This window comes from Ochotona princeps, chromosome 28, assembly GCF_030435755.1.
Source record: "Ochotona princeps isolate mOchPri1 chromosome 28, mOchPri1.hap1, whole genome shotgun sequence".
NCBI classification, from domain to species: Eukaryota; Metazoa; Chordata; class Mammalia; order Lagomorpha; family Ochotonidae; genus Ochotona; species Ochotona princeps.
In genome coordinates, this window is record NC_080859.1 from 13,182,279 (window position 1) to 13,205,033 (window position 22,755).

The window sequence follows — 22,755 nt, forward strand, 5'->3', positions numbered from 1 at the left end:
ATTAAAACTCTTCGAGGAAGACCCTTGGGGAGAGAGGGAGGGAGGGTGCTGCCAGCACGTGGGCCAGGGGGGCCAGGGCGGCACGCGGGAGGGAGTCGCACGCACGCGCCGGCCGCTTCCCTCGCCACGGCTGGCTCGCCCACCAGCGCCACGCACGGCGTGGAAGAAGCCCCCGGCGGGGAAACGGAGCTGGCGGGGAGCCGTCGAGGGTAGCAGCGGCGCGGGCGGAGCTGGCGCGGAAGCGGGCGCGGGCAGCTGCGGGGAGGCGGGCGGGGGAGTGAGGCATTTGGCTCCCCGCCCTCTCCCCTGGTGGCGGATCGCTCGCCGCGGCCACACCTCGGGCGCTGCCCCTTCGCCGGCAGCTCGCTCCGAGGCGCGGCTCCCGAGGCGGAGCCTCCCCGGCTGCCACCGCCGCCCCCCGCCCCGGACCCCGGACCCCCACCTTGGAGGGGGACGAGGGGCGGGCGCGGCGCTGTCTTCCCTCCGCGCCCGGGGGCCGCGTGGCTTGCGGCTTATTTTCCCAGCTGGCAGGCGTCGCGCTGCAGACAAGGGAATGCCTGTGGTGAGTTGTTTATTTTGTTGGAGTTTGCGGTGGGCCAGGGGGGCCGTTGAGGTGGTAGGAGGGTGGTGGCGAGCGGCAGGCAGCGGCCGGGCGCTTGTTTGGTTTAGGTCCTCATCCACCTGTGTGGTATAAATCTGCCAGCCTTGGGGCGGCGTGAGGAGGACGGGGGGAGCCTGGAGAGAGTACGTGTAGGGGGGTAGCCCCCTTTCACCCTCGCGGATCTGACGCTATATTTGCCGCTGCACGTCTAGGAGTCGCACTCACGCTGCCAGCGTCCGCGGCAGACGGGGCAGGCAAACACCCGAGGCCCTGGGGACCGCTGACCAGTGACAACCCCCAACACACATACACACCCTGGTGCCCATTCCTGTTCTTTGGGAACAAACGAGCTGGGGGAAGTAGGGGATGGATGGAGGGTATTAGAAGGGCGCCCTTGATATTAATAGGAACTTGTTCTTGGAAGCTTCTGGCTCAGGGGCCCACAGCCTGCCCCACAGTGCTCCAAAGTGGGTTCCTGGATTGGCACGAGTGCCCCCGCTCCAAAGTTGCAGCTGAGAGCGGTAGGCTCGGTGACTATCCCAGGGGGAGCTCCGGAGGGGACCCCTCGGGGCTGCTGGCTGTTGTGGCCGCGACTAGGCTGCCTTTTCTTTGCCTGGAAGGAAGGGGGGTGGCTTAAATACATTAGCGAGCTGGTAAAGCTTTTAAGGCCTTCTTGGGAGTGAGTGGCTGGCTAATGAGAGGTTAATTTTGTTTCGAAGGGGAGGCTTGCGCCGGTTTCCTGAGATAAATGGACAGGAAGCGCCATTACCTCCGCGCGCTGGCAAGCGGCTCCCAAATGCTTTTTGCACCTGCCGCCGTGAGCGGCGCGAGCCGCGGCGCAGCCCGCGGGGATCGCAGCGGGGACCCCGTGGGACGCGCGGGCGCGCGCGGACCATCCGCTGCTCCACCTTGCCGGACCTCTCCCTGTCCCGGGGTCCGGCGCTCCGGTCGAGCTCTAGCGAGGCTGCTCTCTCACCCCCAGGTCCTGTGCGTTCCGGAGCTCAGGCCCCCCCTGATCCCGCCGAGTCCCCTGCAGGAGTGGAGGGGTTAAGCATGATGTAAGTACGAGCTGCAACCCCTTGCTTTGCGCACAGAGCGGCCGGGCGGGCACTCGGGGTGGGGGTAAAGGGAGACCCTTCCTCGCGAGTGGGTGCCACAGATGGCAACCCCACGAGCCAGTCCTGGCTCCTCCTCGGGCCTGGGCTAGTAGGTTAAGTACACAAAGACCTTCACGTTAGCTTTCTGGAAATGGAGATGTCTTAACTAGGGGAGCGGTCACGATGTCCCGCCTGCGCTCGGGAAATGCAGCCGCATCTTACGTTAGAATCCAGGAAGGTCTTTGGCATGGGTTTCACGTCGTCCATCCTCCTTAGCCCGTGGGTTCACTGGGTCACCAGAATGTCCAGTTCCAGCCGCATCTTTCCTGCCTGATTTTCCTTCGTGATTTTTTTTTCCTGATTAAAATGTAAAACTTTTTTCAAGTCGTCGCTTTCGTCCTCGGTGTAGCCTTCCCATCCCCCACCCCAGGGTCTCCTTTTGTAACTGACTGGCCGAGGTGTGCACAGACCTAAAGATCTGGCGGGCGGGGGGGTGGGGGATGGGGAGGTGGAGTTGGGAGGAGAGAGAAGAAAACGGAAAAACGGGAACCACCTTGCGGTTTAATTGTGAAAATTAGCATTTTCTTCTAGCGGCTGAACACTTAAGGCGGCAATAAAAAGTGGATTGTTAGGCTTATAAATCTTGAGCTTGTCAAATTTTACAGCGGAGGAGCAATAAAGCGCCTCGGAGGGCTCGCCCTCGGAGCAAGTTCCCGGGCCGACGCAGGGCTTGGCAGGTGACTCGAGGTCGCCCTCTGTTGATAGCTACAGCACCGCGCGTGCTGGAGAAGGGAGACGGACGCAGGGAAGACCCCGTGCGGACAGAACTGCTGGACCCTCTTGGTCCTCTATTCAGAAGCATGCGAATCGTCAGGACCGAATTCAGACTCGGCCTAATTGAGGGAAAAAAAAAAAAACCTTTTGTTAGTCTTTGTTAGCAAAACGCTTTGGAAAACACCGCATCATGGTTGATGGTCTTTTGAAAAAAGACCTTTACCTGTATTTCATGAACTTTCATTGCCAGAGAGCACATTTTTTAAATCTCTAATCGTATTTAGTCTACAGCATTATCTTAAAAGTTCAGAGACCTCCCCCATCCCTCTCAAAAGTCATTTCTCCAGGCCACTCCGAAGCTGTTATTAAGCATATTATTAAGGCTGTGCACACCAGGCTTGCATTGCACCGCGGCAGTGAAAGGTGTGTTTACCACTTGAGTCATCCTGGTGTGTAACAAGTAATGAAAAGTTAACAGTTAAAAAAAAAAAGGCAGATCGGCATACTTCATTAGGGACCTAGTGATTTGAGCAATTCACAGGGTGTCTAATGAGTAAGCCCGGGAGAGGCCGGACTGGCCCCTTTCTCCCCGGGATCCCGCCCCGCGGGAGGACACACCAGCACGTGGAACAGTAACCTGCCGGCGGGGGATACGAACTTTCTAAGTCCAGAGTCGCAGTGGGGTGGCGAGCAGAGCTGCCAAGTGCAATCTGGACGTGGCTAAGTGGCGCGAGCGACGTGGGGCAGGGCGGCCTAAGGGTGATGAAGAGGGTAAGAGACCCCCGATTCACACCCACGGCTGACGAAGTGGGGTTGTCAGCGGCCTCCCAGCTGCTCTCGCCAGGCACCCCGCTTCCTGGCCCACCTTTGGATTGTGAGTTCCCCTTCCCGCCCCCCACACACTTCATCCCATTATGCGATAGAAACTGCTCCACACACACCCTGCAGAGACTGGAAACGGGCATAAAAACAAAATCGCCGGGCAACGGCGGCAGGGAGAAAGCTCAGGCCTCCGATCTAACGACGCCGTAACCCCACGCGTGGAGGGTCGCCCACTCCCACACGCCCAGCCGGCCTCCTCCTCGGCCCGGACGAGGCCCGCCCGCGCCTCAGCGGCCCAGCGTCCTCCTCAGGCTTTCCCCCGGGGAGCGCGAGTGGCTGAGGCGGGAGCTGCCTCGGGACGGCTCGGAAGAGGCACCGGCCTCGCCCGTCCCCTCAGCCTGGCAAAGTGAGAGCCTGAGGCCGAGGGAGGCGGGACCGGAGCTGGGGGAGATTAATCACACACACCACACACACACAGGAGTTGGAAGCTGAGCCCCATCCCCGTCATTCTAGGCGAGGTTAGAGGCGGGAGGCCTTTTGAAACGCCGGCGAGAGCGAGAGTCGCGGCCGCCCGTTTCGATTGGGCGCGAGCGAGCCTCGCGGGAGGGAGGGGGAAGGGAGCGAGAGGGAGGCGCGGCCGGAGGGACTCGCGGGTGGCGGACGCGGAACTCGAATCGCCCCGAGCGGGCGGGAGGCGGGAGGAAGGCGGGGCGGGCCCTGCGAGTGGCTGGCGGGGCGCAGAGAGATTCTCGCATACAGCCAATGGGAAGATGAGGAGGGGGGGCGTGGTCCGGATGGGGGTTGCTTGGATTTGCTAGCTGCGGGGCGGGGCGGGGCGTCAGTGCGAAGCTGAGATTGATTGACCGCCGCGGCCGCCGAGCAGAGGTCTCTCCGGCCGCCCGCCGGCTGTCCGCCAGGCACCGGGTACCCCGTTCCTCGGCGGTCCAACGCCCGCTGAGCCCACGCGGACCGGGGCCGGGGGCCGTTCGCTCACGGTCTCTTTCTGTCTTCTCCCCGGTCCCTTCTTCCCTCCCTCGCCCGCCTCCGGCCGCCGCGATGCCTCTACGCCCCGTTGCCGCCGCCGCCGACTCGCTCCGCCCGCGGCGCGCCGTTCGCTGCGGCGGTGGCGGCGGCCCGTCTCGGTCGCTGGCCTGAAGGAGGAAGAAGAGGAAGCGAGAAGCTCCCTCCAGTCCATGCCGCAGCCACGGGCCCGCACCCGCCACGGCGCCCCCAAGATCTGCATGGACGGGCATGGGCTTGAGAGCAGCACGTTCCTGCGCCCCCGCCGCCGAGCAGCGCCGCCAACCCCGGCCCTGCCCGCCGCCGCCGGCGCCGCTGCTGCTGCTGCTGCTGCTCAGCCTCGGGCTGCTCCACGCAGGTAAGGACGCGAGCGAGGCGGGGCCCGGGCCACGGGCTTTGTTCCCCGCCTGGGTCGGGAGGGGCGGCGTGGCGTGGCGTGGCGTGGCCGCCCCCGGCGCGCACCTGGTGCAGGAACGTGCTGGCGGAGTGTCGGGAGCGGAGCTGGGGCCTGCGCTGCTGCTGCTGCTGCTCCTCACCGGGGAGCTGCGCGCCCGGGACCCCCGGGTTCCCGAGGTTTCATTGCTCTCCCCGCGTCGGTGTTTACTGAAAAGTCAGGCTGGGGATCAGGTTTCCGCCGCTGCCCGGGAAGGGAGACTAGGAGAGCCTTGTGCTGTTTCTAGGGTGTGGGGGAGGGGGGTCGGGGCGACGCAGGGAAATCGCACCCGAGGAGGGAGAGAAGATTGCACCCGAGCTTGCAAACCGGCAGCTGGATCCCGGAGGAGCTTAAAACTTGGGACGAGGAATCGCTGCTTCTCAGCCGGCGGGGCCAGGCGTGGGGGGACGTGTTCCCCAGCAGGCTCGCCTGCAGGCGCTTGGGGCCTTCCTCCCGACCTGTGTTTGCTACCTAAGTTTTAAACCGTTTCCTGGAAATCGAGGTCACCCACCCCCTTTTTTTTTTAACACACGCATGCCTTTTTTTTTTTTTTAGGAGTTTGGACAAAATGAATTTTTAAATTTAAATAATTTTTATATACACATATAATATGCCAAAACCAAATGAGGAATGACGCTTTGAGAACAGCGAGAGCACTGGAAGCGTCTTTCCCTTCAAGGCATTCCGCCCCCCCCCCCCCCAAGCCTGCCTTAATGTGACAGCAGTCACAACGCTCTGGGCTGGAGAACCGTGAATTTTTAAAAGCCGCCCGACCCTGTGGGAGTAATTTTTATTTATTTATTAAGTCCTGCCAGCCGTGCAGCAAACCAGGGAGGTCTTTCCAGTAATGGAAAAAATGTGGTATTTAAGGGAGACGACTTCATTTACTTTTCGTAACTTTGCATTGTGATGTAATAGCTGCATTTTAGCAATGTCACTTGGTGGGGGGGAGACATATTACCCCGGGGGAATAGGAAGTTTTAGAATGGTTTAGCCTTCAATTGAGTAACCCTTAGGGCCTTATAGTAACATCAGCCTTGCAGGCTTTTTGCAACAAAAAGTTTTCTGGGCATGTCAAAATATAACATTCAGAACAATCTTATGTCCTCTGGAGTCCAAGTAACTGTACAGGTTGTGAAGTGGTTGTTGAGGTGCTTGGTGGATCTGTGCACCACACACACACACACACTCCTAGGCAGCCTGGCTGTTCCTGGTACTTGACTGGCCTTGGGGTCCTGCGAGGAGGTGGGAATATGATCCTTGGAAAGGTCTTAGGCAAGGCCCAAGATGCTGTTGGGAAGGTTTGGCCAGCGTAGGTGCCTTAGTTGGAGAATATGCTGATGTGCCCTTCCTCTGGCAGCGCTGACCCCGACCCCCCACTGGTGCACTGGCAGATTTCTGTGGGCCACCTGTTGGAGTCAAGGGAGCAATTGGTTTGATCCCAGCAGAGAAGGGCTCCTTGAAGAGATCTCTTTGAAGAGTGGTTGCTATTGAAATGCAGGGGGCCCAGCCAGGGCCGGCTGCAGATGGGCCCCCATATGCTTTGTGTCTGGATCCGTGTCACTGGCCGCATCGCCCCATATGGCTCTGCATTTCACTTCATTCAGCTGGAGCAGATCTCGTTTCTTTTCTTATAAACTCAGGACTGTGCTGCAGATCCGCCCGTGCAGCCTCGGCAGCGCTAGGGAAAGCTGTCTCGAATGGTGAGGCCTTGACGTCTGATTCATTAAAAAATGATGAAGAAATGAAAGCTCTAGATGCACAAATCCTCCACCACTTCCAGTAACTGACGGAGCCATCCCACAGAGTGTGGGTGATCTCACACACACACACACACACACACACACACATGCACTTTCGTTTTTTTTTCTGAGAAGCAGACCTCTACAGTTCCTCCGTGGAGATGCAGGCTGGGAGTTGCTTACTCACATACTTGGCTGCATTGTGTTGGCATTCCGACCGGAGGCTGATTTTACCACCTAGAAGGGCCAGTGTGTGTGCTTTGCCATTATAAATTCATGAAGCCTGGATCTTTCTGGGTGTATGCTGCAAATTAGTCACTCCACAGGAGCCTGCCACGGGCTGAAAATGCTGACCCAAACTGCACTCTCTCCACTTGGCCCTCCTCCTCCTCCCAGCATGTGAAACCTCTCGAGAACAAAAGAACCCAGGAGTTGGGTTTTGTGTGAGATTTGTTTTCGAACTCATCAGCACTTCCCTGCTATGCCAAAGGCAGAGAGAGGTGGAGGGGGTCGGAGGGCCTCACTATTGCTTGTCTTCCCCTCTGAACACTCGGATCTGCATTTCCATGCTGCTGTGACTTTTGATATTTTATGACTATTTGAAATAATTATAAGTAAATGTATGCCCAGATAGATTTTATAGATCATAAAAAAAAGAACAAATAGGCACTGCGGGTTTAGCGGAAACTTCTCGCGCAGTCCTGTTTGTCTCAGCTCTTCGTTACTGTGTGATCTTAACCCTGACTTTTATTTCCTGGTTCTCTGTTTGCTGTGACTTAAAAAAAAAAATGATGATTATGATAGTTAATTCAGTCTTTTTTCTTCTTTGTCAAATGCCACGTACTGTTGGAGTCAGGCGTTTGCGGGGAGGTAGGGCCAGTCCTGGAAGACGGGGTTCCACACTGCATTAGCTGTGTGTGTGTGTGTGTGTATGTGTGTGTGTGAGACACAGGCAGGACAAGGCCTTTCAGAGTCCTTTGCCTTGCTTTTTCCCATCTGTAGAATGGCTTCAGGGCTTGATAGGGGGTTTTGGTTGGTTGGTTGGTTGGTTGGTTTGCATTATGTTTCACTTCTAAGTAAAAGTAGCTAGGCTCACTGCTGTGCTCTGAGAGGGGACTCGCTGTTGGAGCTGCTGCTGTCTGCTTTGTCCTGAACAGGACAGACACAGGAAGCCTGGGTTTTCTTTAGAAGAAGGCCCAGTGATTGCTCTAAAGCCATAGCTCCAGATATAAAATATTATTGAAGCCTTTATTCGGCCTAAAGTGGATATGAAGTCTAGAAAAATACAAGGTGTTCTTCCTCCCTGGAATTTACAGGTGATGATGACACAGTTATCATCAGAGGTTGTCATCGCCCACCAAAGCCAGGTGTACATCCTGCAAGCTGTTTATTTAATTCTGCTTTAAAAGCGGTTTGCTTCCAAGTTTACAGCATGATATCAAGGATTTGTAACTGATAAATCTTGATCAGGTGAAATCCTGCATCTTGGTATTAGCCTAAAGTTTACTGTTCCCACGTTTTCAAAACATTATGTATTCACCAGTAATCCTGACCCTCCAGTTCCTCCCTATTTTCCTCATCCAGAATACAAACCGTAAGGTGTGTGTTACCTGGAAAAGAATCACAAAGTTCATAGCACAACAGCCTCGCTTACAGATGAGTAAACCTGCAACTGGTAACACATTCCACACTCCTCGCTGAGAGGCCTGGAAGGAATCTCTCTCACACACACATACACACTCTCACACACGTGATGGTTCGTTTCTTTACAGTTACAGATTCACTCAAGAAAACTACTCCTCTCCTCACTAAGTCCATTCCCGCTTTTTGGGACAGACCATCACATGACTGACCTGGTGCTGCCAAGTTCTGGTGTGTGTGTGCGTGTGTGCATGCGCGCACTCTCAGAGGTTTCATAAGTTGCTCCAGAAACAAGTGGCAAAATAATATATATATATATATGTCAATCACTTGGAAACGGATTGTTTTTAAACATGAGGCAGTAGTACTTGGGTTTTTATTTACTTCATTATGTTTGCATGAATTAAAGAGCAAGTGGGGTTTACAGGTCCTCTAGAGGGCTCTGTGCACTTCCCAGTGCTCCTGCACACGTGTGTGGGATCGCCTCTGTGCGGCAGGGCTGCCGTGTGCTCTGCTCACTTCCTTCCTGATCTAGGCTCCTTGAACCCGAGGTCTCTTCCGGAAGTTGAAATTGTAAGGTAACAGAAACATACTTATGGAGAGGCTGGATTCTTGAATCACTTTAACTTTTTGAACAAAGATTTCCCTCATGAGAAATCAGGAAATTATGTCTGTGTATATATACGGTTTGTCAGTAGCCACATCTCAGGAAAAGTAGAACTCGGTACCTGGATTTTCTGTCACTGTTCTTACCCTGTGGCTGTGTTAGGATCGGGACAGCTGGCAATTTGAACTCATGCTGTCATTTGGGACCTCACTCTTGCAGGGTTTGGTGCATGGAACTGCTTTCAGCATTGCTTTCTGAAGCAGGTTACTCATGCACTCCTCAAAATCAGAACCAAGTTCATGTCTTTGATTTGGTGTCAAAGCAGAACTGTTCTGAAGAATTTACAAACAGGTTAGCCAACTTGATTAAAAATATTTTCTAGTCCTTTGTCATTCGGCTGGACTCGGTTTCTGTTAGCTCACACTCTCCCACATGTTCAGGTTCTAATTAGCCATGTGCCCTTTTCCTCCCAGTGGCTTAGTTTGAGAGGGGCCTGGGAGCGGGCTGCAGCCCTCTTTCTCTGAAGGATTCTTAAAATAGGAGCTCCATGAACTGGAACATGCAGTTCCCAGAGGAGAATGCCGCTTTCTCACGTCGCTCAGGAAGCTCTGCAGAGCTTACATGTCCCCTCTGCTCCCCTTTCCCACAGGTGACTGCCAACAGCCAGCCCCGTGTCGGATCCAGAAATGCACCACGGACTTTGTCTCCCTGACTTCGCACCTGAACTCTGCCTCTGACGGCTTTGACTCTGAGTTTTGTAAGGCCCTGCGTGCCTACGCTGCCTGCACGCAGCGGACTTCGAAAGCCTGCCGCGGCAACCTGGTGTACCACTCGGCCGTGTTGGGCATCAGTGACCTCATGAGCCAGAGGAACTGCTCCAAGGATGGACCCACGTCCTCCACCAACCCTGAAGTGACCCACGACCCCTGCAGCTATCACAGCCACGCGGGACCCCGAGAACACAGGGGAGGAGAGCAGAGTCCCCCCAGCTACCTTTTCTGTGGCTTGTTCGGAGACCCGCACCTTAGAACGTTCAAGGATCACTTCCAGACGTGCAAGGTGGAAGGGGCCTGGCCCCTCATAGACAATAATTATCTTTCTGTCCAAGTGACAAATGTGCCCGTGGTCCCTGGATCCAGTGCCACTGCTACCAACAAGGCAAGTACACTTTCTTTCCCTTCCGACCCTCTCCCTGCTCGTCACTCTCAGGTGGTTGATTATTCCACCTCTGAAATGGGACGTAAAAGGCCTCCTTAAAAAGGAACGAACAGATTTTACATTTTTCTTCCTCTTGAAAAGCAATTAACAGCAAAGAAAGGACTGAGTAAAAATTATGTAGCAAGGAATTTCTCTGGAATGTAAAATGTGAATCTAATATAAAGGAGCAGTGGCTTGAAGTGGAGTTGAACTCTCCGGGGAGGGAAGGCTGGCCTTTCCAGTGTGGGGAGAGATGTGCCCTTGGCAGTGAGGTCTTTCCTCTGACCTGCGTGCGTGCGTGGCTCTTGAAGAAATCCTTGCTTAGATTATGTGTCCACTGAAGTAGGTGTCCTGCGTGAAGAATGCTGTGAGGCCTGAGGCAGGACCCATCAGGAAATGTATTTTATGGGAGATTTGGAAGCTGTCGTAAAATGACCTGGCTAGAAGCCAGCTTCCCAGTGGCAAGCCCACAATGGTTGTTTTCCTTACCAAGCTCTCGGTGACCAAGGACGTTGAGAATTGGATGTAGTACAGAAGTGTGCTATGTGAGCCCAGGAGAAGAGCTGGCCGAGTTGAGCTTACCCTGCCTGTTTCCAGTGTCTATGGTCCATGCAACTACCTTGCAGAGAATCTTTGAGGTCAAGTCCAGGAGAGCAGCCATCAGCTGGGTCCCCAGTTGCCAGTCAGTGCTAATTCAGTCCTTAGTAAGTAAAAGTTAAGACCAACTCGGATAGAATGGGTCCTTCCTCCCGCATCTTCACGACCCACAGGATCACTCACATAGACCCTCTCATCCTGTCTATTTAGTTACTATTTCTGCTCCTAACTTGGTTCAGACCAAAATATAACTGACAGAGATCAAGCTTTTGGAAAACTTAGGACTATCCTTTTTGATTCCAAAATAGCGATCACGAGTGGCATATTTTGTGGAAGTGACTGCTAAATTGTTTTACTTGGCATTTGGTGGACAGAGTTTTACAGCACCTTAGGAGATAGGCAGAGGCACTCCTGGGTGTCACAGATCTAAGATTAGAAGTCAGGACTGGGAAGTACGAGCATTGTCAGCCCTGGTCCAGGCCTCCAGGGGAATTCCACAGTGTTGACACTTGGACTCCCAGTGAGCACCCACGCTTGCCTTTGGCCTTCCCAAATTCCTCATCCCAAAAGGAAGATTATTTTTTTCTTCCTCTGGCTTCTATAAGTATGCAAATGATAAAACAGTTGACATACTAGCTGTCCGTTATAGCATTAACTTATGTCATTAATACAACCATTAATTGCAAAGCTATGAGAAAATGGCCTCCAGTTCACCACTGCTTCAGTCCCAGGACACCTCACACTGGAGAACAGGACATTCCACAAGGCAGTGCTGATGGGGATGAAGAAAGTTTTCATCAGTTGAGCAAACAGTCGAGGACTTGGAAGAGCAAACTGCCAGTGAGACTGTAGAGATCAATCAGGAAACGCTGGTTACTTCCTCATGCCTTCCACCCCATCTCGTGTTGCTTCGGTTGTGCAACTCTTCTAAGTTGTGTGTGTTCTAAGTTGTGTATGTTGTGCTGCTTATGGCAAAGATCTTCCAGGGGTAACCCGTAACTTTATGAAGCTCAGTATTATGTAAGTAGAAGTGCACGCTAACTTAAGGTCATTTCGTTTCTGATATCAACTCCATCATTTTTTCCAGTAAATGAAAAGCACAGCGTTGTTTTCATCCTCAGTTTGGTTAGGAGCAAAGATGTTACTCCAAAAAAGGAGAGGATGGGCTTGGGATTGTTGGGGGTGGAGGGGGCAGGGGGAAGGGTGGCAGTTCTCTGACATAAATCCAAGTGAACAGTGAGAATGCTGGGTGTGTTTAATTGCACTATTGGAAGGTATTTCCCCACATCTGGTGACCATGCTGTTCACAACAAATTACTCTCCGGCTTCCAGGCCTCTCGGAGCTGTTGGATGTTTTTCCTCTTGTCCATAACTGTCTCCAGAGCCCTCAAAGTGTCTGAAAGGTGACTGCTGATGGCTGGTGTCCACACAGGTATGACCTGTGCTGGAGAAACCAAAATGGACACAATAGGTGGCCAGAAATAGTTCTAAAATAGGCTCCCAAGAAGATCTGATTCAAGTTTCTTGTGATCTGCTTGATGCTTTTAAAAAAAGAGAAACTTGTAACATGTGTATGCGTGTGTGTGAATGAGCCCCAGGTTTGCTTGAGTACTTAGTCGCACGCACAGATATGGCCCAGTGACCCAACAGTTCCAAGCCTCTGCTCCCTGAGGCCAGGCATTGCCAGTGACCCATGTGCCCAGCAAGATTTAAAGATAAGCAGCTTGGTGGTGGTTGCATTTAAAGGAAAAGGACATCAAGGGCCTGGCAGCGTGGCCTAGCGGCTAAAGTCCTCGCCTTGAACGCACCGGGATCCCATATGGGTGCCGGTTCTAATCCCGGCAGCTCCACTTCCCATCCAGCTCCCTGCTTGTGGCCTGGGAAAGCAGTTGAGGACGGCCCAAGGCTTTGGGACCCTGTACCCGCGTGGGAGACCAGGAAAAAGTTCCAGGTTCCTGGCTTCAGATCGGCGCAGCACCGGCCCGTTGCGGCTCACTTGGGGAGTGAATCATCGGATGGAAGATCTTCCTCTCTGTCTTTCCTCTGTGTATCTGACTTTGTAATAAAAATAAATAAGTCATAAAGAAAAAAGGACATCAACTGCACGCACCAGGCCCTTTACTGGCTCAGCAGGTGGAGCTGGTGAGCCCTCAGCCCATCACACCCCCTCTCTGTGGGAGAGTCGCAGCAGCCAGCTGCCTTGCAAGTGGGTGTGTTAACGAAGGGGCCACAGGGGTTCTGGCACACTGCAGACCCAGGGCCCAGATCCATCCACGTCAGCTCTGGGCCATCTTCCCCCCCTGTGTCTGGGAGAGGTGGCTGCAGGCACGCAGGCGCTGGGGCAGAGGGCAGTGAGGGGCAGGCTGAGAAGGGCAGAGGTAGCTCTGTCGAAGAGGAGGCAGGCCACGCTCTGGGCTCCCAAGGAGCTTCAGCATTCACTCCCTTACTTGGAAGGCCTGGACCCATACCACGTGGGTTCCTAAGAGCATGTGTTAAAATCACCAATTCTCGAGTGCTTTTTAAGATCATTCCTTTTCAAAGAAAATCAGAAATTCATTATTATATACCCAAACAGCAGTGTCTTCGGTAAGATTTTTTTTTCATGACTGACTGGCGTCTTTGCTGAAGGAAACAGCTGCAGTTGTGCTGTAATCTTATTCCTCCCCACCACTGTAGCGTTCTCACGTTTCAGTCTCAGTAAAGCAAAGTAAAAAGCAGGCAGGAGATTGGGGGTGACAACAAGTAGTGTTCTGGGTGTTCTGCCTCACGTGAGTAGCAGGTGGTTCAGTTTGCGGCAGTTTGTAGGGAATTGGAAGGCCCTTTCTGCTTTGCAGGTGACTGGGGCCTGGTTCAGGAGCCTTCCATGCCCTCTCTGTAAAAGCCAGCAGCTCTTGGCACTGGCATGAGCAGTACTAGCAACTGCCCAGGCACAGAGAGAGGCCTTGTCCGTCAGTTACAAAAGTAAGGGTGCTGGAAGAAATTTGTGGAAAATGAGATTAAAAGCTAGTTGATTGTGGCAGGCGTTTGACACCTGAGTCCATATTGGGGATCCTCGGCTCAGTACTGAGCTTTGAGCTTCAAACTTCCAGCCAGTGTGGACCCTGGGAGGCGGCAGGGATGGCCCGTGTGTGGGGGGAAGCCTCGATCACCTCCCCAGCTTTACCCTGGCCCAGTCCTGCTACCCAGAAACTAGGGACTAGACATTAAGGAGTGGCTAGGCACACTCTTGCTCGTTAAAAAAAATAAAGAAGTTTATTTTGATAACCCTTCTCCCCGCCCCCCCCCAAAATGGCAATCCTGCTTACAGGAAGGTCTTCAAAAGGTTCACAGAAAAAAAAACAAATTAAAAAAAACACACACACACAAAAACAACTTAGATTTCAGATTTTTTTGTTTCAAAATATAAACTTAATTCTATGTTTCATGAAGTTTGGAAGTATCCCCAGGTGTGTGTTTAAAATTTTATGATCATTCCATAACCCATTCCAGACCTGCTTTCCTGTGAGTTCCTGAAAATGTCCATGGATGGGTGACATTAGAGATGTGGGAGACTTAACTGTGATTGTTCCTTGCCTGGCGCGTCCTCACACCGAGGCCTTCCATCGTAGCAAGCACATGGTTCCCATGGCACAGCAGCACGGGGCACAGCCTCGCTTGTCGTCCTTTGCTGCTGACAGAAGCGGAGTCGGGCATGTCTGCGCCAGGCAGGCTCTCTTTCACTATCCTTGCAAGTGTATATCTGGATCAAAGTTTGAAATCTAGCCTCTCTTGACCAAAGACCCTCTACATTTGTCAGAAGCCACGTTTCTGTAACCCATTAAGGGTTTCCACATCCTCACTGAGCTCCTGGGAGCCACAGGTGCTCATCTTCTTGTCCTCGGGGTCTCTGCTAAAGGTGGCCTTCATTCCCCTAGCAGGACTGTGTACTGGGCGTGTGGACAGCTCTGTGCAGACAGGTGGCGTGTTCTTTGGGCAGACGGAAGGGTCTTTCCTTCCTCGGCACACAGATCTGTTTTTGCAGGTACATTGTCACTGCTCACAATTTCTAAGCTGGCCTTTTCTTTTCCTTCTGGCTAAACGTTGCACAGATAGTTCTTTCCGTTTCTTTTGAGAGGCTGGCTCCTTATCTTGATCTTCCTTCCTGCACACACAGAACAAAAAGTTCTCAGACTAGGTGAAGCAACTTGGAAACCAGGAGTGTGCAGTTGGAGCAGTTATTCTCAACAAGGATGTGTGTTGAAAAGAGCACTACCCTTGGAACTTGAAGGATCAAAGGGGCCCCATGGGGGGGGGGTGGAGAAAGGGAGGGTGCGATGAGGTGGCTGCAGCCTCTACGGGTGCTTGCAGTCTGCGGCAGCCAGGGAGAGCGCGTGGGGGTGGTGTGTAGTAGCCCAGGCACTTTGTGCATTTAAGCTTTCTTTGTAGACCAGCAGGGAACGGCATGCGTGAGGTGCTTCTGAGTGATGCTGCTTAGCAAGTTGAGGCAAGGGCCAGGGGCCAAGAGAGTGGGCCAGAGGGATGGGCTGCTGCAAAGGCCTGTCCCGTCATAGCACCCGGGGCACAGCCCTCTCCGCCTTGGCTCGCAAGTCACTCTTTTCACTCCTGGGATTTGGCACGACCTCCTGCTCTCGTTCTCCCGCCTGCGTGTTTGCTCGCTGTCATATAACCCCGCGGGGCCCCAGGACCCTGGCTCCCACTGTACAGAGGTTGCTCATCTCTGCTTTCAGACCACAGGCCTGTTCTTAGAATCTGATTCTCCCACTGACCAGCTCGGTGCTGAAATGTTATGGTCAGGACCCCCAGCTCACCAAGAGAACTCTGACGAAAGCATGTGTCAGCCCTGTTTATTCTCCCCCTGGATTCACCTGTTGTAGAAGCAATACCGAAAGGGGACGTTTTAGAAGCCAGCCGTCATCCAGGTGGCCGGCTTTTCACTAGCCCTTTGCCTGTTTCCCTCATGGCTCTAGTTTGTACTGAATTATAAGGTCTAAGGAGTGATGGGTTTGCTTCATGTGGGAAAAGAAAAGCAGGGGTGGGGGTGGGGAGCAGCAGTGCTTGGCTCCTGCTCAGCCTCTGTGTGAAAGATGGTTCTGGAAAGGGGCAGGCCCTCCTTGCTCTTCCTCCACACTCTGGTGTACCAACCAGGCACACTTGTGTGGAGTTGTGTGCACATGAGAATGCCCTGGGTACAGAGTCCAGTGCCATCTCTCTGCTGTCCCTCAGTGCGCCCCCCCCCCCAGCCACACGTGGTTTGGGTAGAGGAAACCACCTTCAGAAGGCACCGTTTGTACGTGACATCAACTCCAGGCCTGGCAGCCGTGGGCCGCTGCCCCTTTAAAACAAATCCACTCTTCCTCCTCCGTAGTTTAAACCAGAGGCACAAGGCCAAGTCTGATCCACAGCTGAGAGTTAGAACTTGTTTTTCTGTCACACTTCCAAATCTCTCTCTCTCTTTCTCTCCCCTGTTAAATTTTCTTTTGAGTCAACATTTCCAGGGGAAGGGGTGAGAAGAGAAACAAGCCCTGGGTGGTTGGCACGTTTTGTGAATTGGTCCCAGTGAATGCCAACCAAAGCGGTCCGTGCCCCGGCGTAGGTGGGCCATGGGGAGCCCCGGCACCCCGGCCGGGTTGTGTCTGTTTGCAGCAGAAGTGCTGCTGCTGCAAGTGTTGTGCTCACACGGGTGGGCCAGCGTAAGGGCTGTTCACAGTGCCCTGCTCCTCAGCGGGTGATTAACTAACCAAGAACAGTGAGCCTGCACACGAGACAACAGACTTTGGCCAAGGCAGAAAGCTAGTGCTGTCGGTTCCAGAAAGAATTTCAGGACAAACTGGTTCTGTGGCAGAAGGCTCCAGTTCTCTGGTTACTGTAAGAGTTGGAAGCTGCAAACCAGCCGCCCCCCCCCCAAAAAAAACCAATCATTCGGCCTATTCCATGGTTAGAGTGGAAGGCAGTGATTGTTCACTTAGGAGCAGAACATGTGTACTGTGGATTAGAATTGATAGGACAGCATTTCATTGTGGCTTTAAACTTCACTTTCGTGTGTGCGTGTGTGTGTGGTCGCACAGATGTGCACACATGTGCTTCTGTGGCGCTGACGGCCGCCCGTCTCCTGCCCGAGCAGTGTGCAGACAGAAGGAGATTGTTCTAGCGTTCAGTTAGCCAGCCCCTTGAGCACACGGCTTCTCACCACCCCGCTCCCCAGTCCTCAGGGGCCTTTTTTCTTCCTTTTCCTTTTAAGCCTCAGGGACTTGAAATTGAACCGAGTCGTGACAGGGTGTGAGTGCATAGCAAGGACCTGCCAGACCTTTTACTGTTTCGCTCACCTCCCCAAAGTGGGTGGGGAGGGGTGATCAAAGGGGCAGTGATTTCCTAAACCCCGTCAGTCTGGGGAACAGCTGTGCTGCACTGAGACGCAGAGCGTTTGCCCAGGGTCGCACCACAGCCCGGGGCAGAGGCCCTGCCTATTGCCCCCACTGGAAGTGGAGGTCTGGGGCCTGGAGCAGACTTTGGTCTGACGTACTGAGGCTGCCCACCCAGGCACACAAGCCTAGCTTTCCTTTTAGAAGCGTAGTCACTCTGTGAACGTGCGAAGGCAGGAGCCAGCCAAGGGGGCAGTCCTCACTGGCACTAGTGGAGCGGCCTGTGACTTGCAGGCTTCAACGCGTGCTCTCAGCACAGCCATGGCAAAGCTGCGCTCTGCAGCAGGAAGCTGGCCGCTTGTCCCCCTCCCAGCACCCACTTAGCCCTGACAGCCTGCCCTTGTGTTCAGATGCGGAGATGACTCTCCCTGCCCAGCACTGCTCCTCGTCATCAGCTGCTGGCCGGCTCCCCTCGGCCCCCCCTGCAGCTCGTGCCAGCACTGAGCTACAGGCTCCCCTGGACCACTGGGGCTGGCTGGCAGCCGGCCGCCAGGGGGCTCCTGCCCCTCCGTTTGGGTTTCTTCTTTCCCCAGCCGCTGCCAAGTGCCCACTTGGAGCCAAGGCAGTCTTGTTCCTGCACATATTTCTTTCCCTGGGCAGTCTGCTGCCTGGCCATTACTTGGCCCTGTGAGTGCTCCTGGAGCACAGCAAGATAGGTAGGCAGCAATTTGGAACCGTTTGGAGGCTGAGAATTTCCAGTGAGTGTAGAGTCAGGATTTTGACCCGGTATTCACCCTGTGAACACCCGTGCCTGTCTTGCTGTTGTTTTCTTGTCCTAGCTCAAAAAGCTGCTTACCAGACCGCTAGAACTGCACGTGTCGAACATGCGGTTTCCTGTAGGTGAGGTCGTGTGACGCACAGGCCGAGCTCCACTGAACCTGACATCTCAACATTCCATGAACTGACTGTCGGACTGGTTTTTCTTAACAGCTTTACTCCCCTAATTTTTTTTTTTTTTTTTTTTTTTGGTAAGGAAAGCTGTCAATGATATGAAAGAGTATCCCAGTCCAGTTTTTTGGCTGAAATGTGGTAGAGATAAAAAAAAACCACTTGGATTTTGCCTGAAATCATTCAGACAGAAAGTTAATTTTAATGAATGTTCTTGTTTTCCCGTACTCCTCGAAAGGGAGAGGGCACATAGTTCCCTTAGATTCTCTGTCACCAGAAGACCCTATCCCCTGTCCTCCTGTCCCCCTGCCCTCCTGCCTCCCTGCCTGTGTGGGGCAGCTCTGCACCTGCAGGGAAGGATGGGTGGGACCAGGGTCGGCCCACCCAAGGTGCCCGAGCGTGGAGGGTCAGCTGTCAGGTCAAATCTGAGAAGTTTCGGAATAGCAAAGGTGTGTGTGTGTGTGTGTTGTTGTTGTTTTCCTTTGAAACGTGGGTCTCTGAGATGAGGGCTGCTCCAGGGCTGCCCTTCCTGCTCTGTCTCCTGCTCTCGGAGCCGGAAGTGGCTCCTGGAGGCTGTCATGGAATAGTCCTCTCTCAGCTTAGTGTGTGAAGGAAGATCATTTGAATTTAAGGTGACCCAAGCAGAATTGTAACCAAGTCTGCATCAAAAGTGTGACAGTTTCCATTGTGTTTCCTGAAGCCTAACCTAAACCAAGAGGTGTGTATGCTTGCACCTGGAAGTGCGGGAAGGCCCTGCCCTGGCCACGCCTGCGCCTGGCCACGCCTGCACCGCTCCTGATGAACCTCTGCTCCCCAGCGACCTGTGCACAGTCAGCGTGCAGCACCGTTGTGTGGCTGCCATGCCTGGGAAAAGCACCTCCGTATGTCTCGGCCTTCTTAGAACCGACCTCTCTCTAATTGAATCGATTTCCTTCTCAGGTGCCTCTGGATTTTGGTGTTTGGCAGCAAGCCTGCCTGGTCCTTGTTGACCTCGCTTGTCGGGAGGTTGATTTGTAGCTGCTATCTTTCTCCTCCTAATAGACCTTGTGTGGCCAGTAAAGATATCACGGAGTGAAACATTAAAAATGGATGAAGAGAACTGGAGTAGTTGCCTTAGGTGGGGTTGAGAGGCACTGGGGGAGGTTTAAAAGAAGGCATTGAGGTTCTAAATGCACAGAAATGCCATCCATCAATAATAAATGGTGTGGCATGGAACAGATGTGCCAAATTGACTTATTAGAGCAGATGGATCAGTTCAGAGGGAGAAAGGTAAGGGACAGAACTGGGGTCTTTTTCAGTTCCATGCTAGAGCGCTGAATACTGTGAGTATTCTGAAGTAACGGTTGAATCAGTTTTGAGGAATAAGACAGTCTGAACGTGGTTTCTTTCCCTTCCTGGTTGGTTCTTTGCTAAGGGCCCCACTCATGGTCTTGAAGGATGAGATAGCTTGCAGGCCTGAAGTCACGTGAGACGTTACCCAGCATGTCCTCCCTGGACGTTGGCTCGGACTCCCCGGTCCCTCTGTCCCCAGACTGTGAAGGAAACCCCAGGAGCCGCATGCATGCCTGGGGTGCAGTCATCACCCCCAGCCTGCTGCTCTGTGGGAGAGCTGGCGCACCCCCAGGGACGCAGCGAGAGAAGTAACCCTCTAGATCGTTTCATAGAGAACCTTGCCCAGACAGCAGTCTTGTCTGAATCATGACAGTGTGTGGACACCAGAGCAGAAGCTGGGCTCGTCCAGGTGGGCGTCACAGCCACAGCAGAGGGCAACAGTGTGCAGAGCATCTGGGAGGCTTCCCACCCACGTGGGCATCTGTGTGCCTCAGCCACAGAACTGACCTGAGCAGGCACAGCCAAGCTCTGGTCTGTTGGCCACTTGGCTTGCCTTTTTAGAAGCCCGTTGGCATTGACTGACTTTGCTTTGTTGTACCAATAAAAGGAATTCTCCCCCACCACGTGCCTCCTAGCCCACCCCACCTCCCAAACAGAAAAGTCCTCAGTTGTTGCAGGTAAGGCCAAACGGATTTAAATGTGAGGTTCGCTGGTGTAGAAACACTAAAAAGTTGCTCAGCTGTTGCAGAGGAGTTGCTGGCATCTCTGAGTGTGTCCTGCTGGCAAATGACAACAGCAATTCTGTATTAAAAAAGCAAAAGCTGTAGCCGTGTGTGCTGTTAACGTTGAACTTTTTCAGGTGCAGAATTCATTTGAATTAATCTTCACCTCCAGAGGATCCAGCATGCCTTTAAAAAGCACTTGTCAAATTGGCTTTAAAGCCACCACATAAATCTGCTTTATAGTCCCATTAGCTATCTAGCTGCAAACCCCCAGCCACCCTGGCAGGGCCCATGGCTGGACGCACAACAAATTTCCTGCAGTCATCTTGGGTACACCTCCTCGGGGTTGTTAGGAAAGTGTTGAAATGTGAGAAGGCTGGTAGTGAGATCAAATCCCGACTTGGGGTCATTAGGCACGGAGCAGCCTCAGCCTTTTCCCGGGACATCGTCTGGCTTTCAGCTGCAAACAAAGCGGATATGAATTTAACCAGTTGGCTTCGGTGCAGCTGGTTCGGATCTGGCTTTATAACTGGCTGAAGTACAATGAAACGGCTGGAAGATTCCAGTCAAGTAACACCACTGGGAACATGTGGCATTAAATAGTGTGAGCAAACGCTGGCTGAGTCGGAGAAAGAGTCAGACATAAACTTGAGGGGTGGTGGGGAAGGCTTGGCAGAGGAAGAGGGGGTATTTTCTGGGCCCTTTCACAAGAGTCTGTTTTGATTGGCTCTCTCTGGGAGTGGGGGGCTCGTCCCTCCAGAGTAACCACTCTCCCTAACTCCCCTAACTTGTTGTTGTTTTTCTGAAGAAGGAAGTCCCCTCAGCCACTGACAATAATTGTCCCAGTGAAAGAGTCGCGCAGGCAGGGAGATGGATTGTTTTAACTATGAGTCGTGAAGATCCTTCCCTCCGTGAAGCGTATGCTGAGTTTGCGTACTTCAGCCTTGGCTGGGGACCGCTTTGTGAGGAGTTGAAAGACCATGTGGCGCTGTTTGGGGAAAACATTGGCTGTAACTAGGCTCAGGGTATTCGGTCTCTGCCAGGGCTTGGGAGCTGCGTTTGCCAAGTGATTTCCCTGGCCCCAGGATTAGGCAGTGTAATATGAAACATTCAGTCTAGGGACTTGGGGAGCGCTGATCTGGTGCGTGGTTGGGAGCACCTACCCCCTCTTCTGCTCTGCCTCCTCTGGGTCTCGGGGCTGGATCCCAGTGTTAGATGCCAGCCCTGACCCTCATAGACGGCCAGGTTCCCCAGGCGTGTTGTTAGTTAACCTCCTTACAGTTTGAGTGGGAACCTTCTCCTTTCGTCCTCAGATCTGTACCTTCATCCGTGTTTGTCAAGGAGACCTCATGAGATGTGTCCATTTCACCACAGTGACCGTGTTCTCTCACTTAAGGGAAGGCAGCTTTCTCCTGACCCACGTGCCCTGGAGTTAGGGGACATTTTAGCCCTAAATCTGGGAGTTCCTGTGATCTCCCGGCTAGAGCCCCCGTCATCCCTGAGGCAAGAGCCAGAGGGGTTGAGCCCCAGTGAAAGGGAACCCATTCCCATTGCTGCCTGTCATGCTAAACCTTGCCCGTGTTCCCCTACTTCCCCCACCAGATCACTGTCATCTTCAAAGCCCACCATGAGTGCACCGAGCAGAAAGTGTACCAAGCTGTGACCGACGACCTGCCGGCCGCCTTCGTGGACGGCACCACGAGCGGCGGGGACGGTGATGCCAAGAGCCTGCGCATCGTGGAGCGCGAAAGTGGCCGCTACGTGGAGATGCATGCCCGCTACATCGGGACCACCGTGTTCGTGCGGCAGCTGGGTCACTACCTGACCCTGGCCATCCGCATGCCCGAGGACCTGGCCATGTCCTTCGAGGAGAGCCAGGACCTGCAGCTGTGTGTGAATGGCTGCCCCCTGAGCGAACGCATCGATGATGGGCAGGGCCAGGTGTCTGCCATCCTGGGCCACAGCCTGCCTCGCACCTCCCTGGTGCAGGCCTGGCCCGGCTACACACTGGAGACGGCCAGCACTCAGTGTCAGGAGAAGATCCCAGTGAAGGACATCTACTTCCAGTCCTGTGTCTTCGACCTGCTCACCACCGGGGATGCCAACTTCACGGCTGCAGCCCACAGTGCCTTGGAGGACGTGGAGGCACTGCACCCGCGCAAGGAGCGCTGGCACATCTTCCCGAGCCCTGGCAGCGGGGCCCGCCTCGGGGGCGGCAGCTGGCCTATCAGTCTGGGACTCACAAGCTTGATCCTTATCATGTTTTTGTAGGGATTGTCTCTTATGTTTGTTTGGATTTTTTCTTTTTTTTTTTTTTTTGTCTATAACAAAATTTTAAAATATATATTGTCATAATATATTGAGTAAAAAGAGTATATATGTATATACCATGTATATGACAGGATGTTCGTCCCGATTGACTCCTCCCCTCCTCCCCTTCCCTCGCACCCCCACCAGATTGTACATACTGCGTTTGGCTGTTTTCACCTATGTTGGATGTAGTGTCTCTGATTGTATCAATTTTGTTTTTGCTGTTTTGTGAAATGTTTTATAATGTCCCTGCCTGGGGACCTGTTAGAAAGCACTTTATTTTTTATATATTAAATATTTATGCGTGTACCTGGTTAACATGTAGAATACATATACACAGATACCATGCTCAGCAGGCCCCTGGATGGCGACCACAGTGATTTGCAGCTCTGCCCTGCCTCTAGTCCCTCCTGTCCTTTCCCATTGCTAGTCTTGCTGCAAGGGGTGTGCAGTTTCACTAGCCACCTCCTGGTGGCGCTGCCTCCTCCCTCGGCATGGTGTCCGAATTCCCATCTCCTGCCCTCACTCTACCTGAAAAGACAGTTGCCACTCC

The 22,755-nt window shown here is 53.5% G+C and overlaps 1 protein-coding gene across 1 annotated transcript; it reads left to right on the plus strand.

Moving 5' to 3' along the window:
- Positions 1-263: 263 nt before the first annotated feature.
- RGMB (repulsive guidance molecule BMP co-receptor b) lies at positions 264-22,511 on the plus strand. Its single transcript, XM_004586186.4, has 5 exons — positions 264-562; positions 1,584-1,659; positions 4,452-4,672; positions 9,387-9,895; positions 21,495-22,511. The coding sequence occupies exons 2-5, from the start codon at positions 1,655-1,657 to the stop codon at positions 22,161-22,163; spliced, it is 1,404 nt and encodes a 467-aa protein (XP_004586243.2). The 5' UTR covers positions 264-562; positions 1,584-1,654; the 3' UTR covers positions 22,164-22,511.
- The last annotated feature ends 244 nt before the right edge of the window (positions 22,512-22,755 follow it).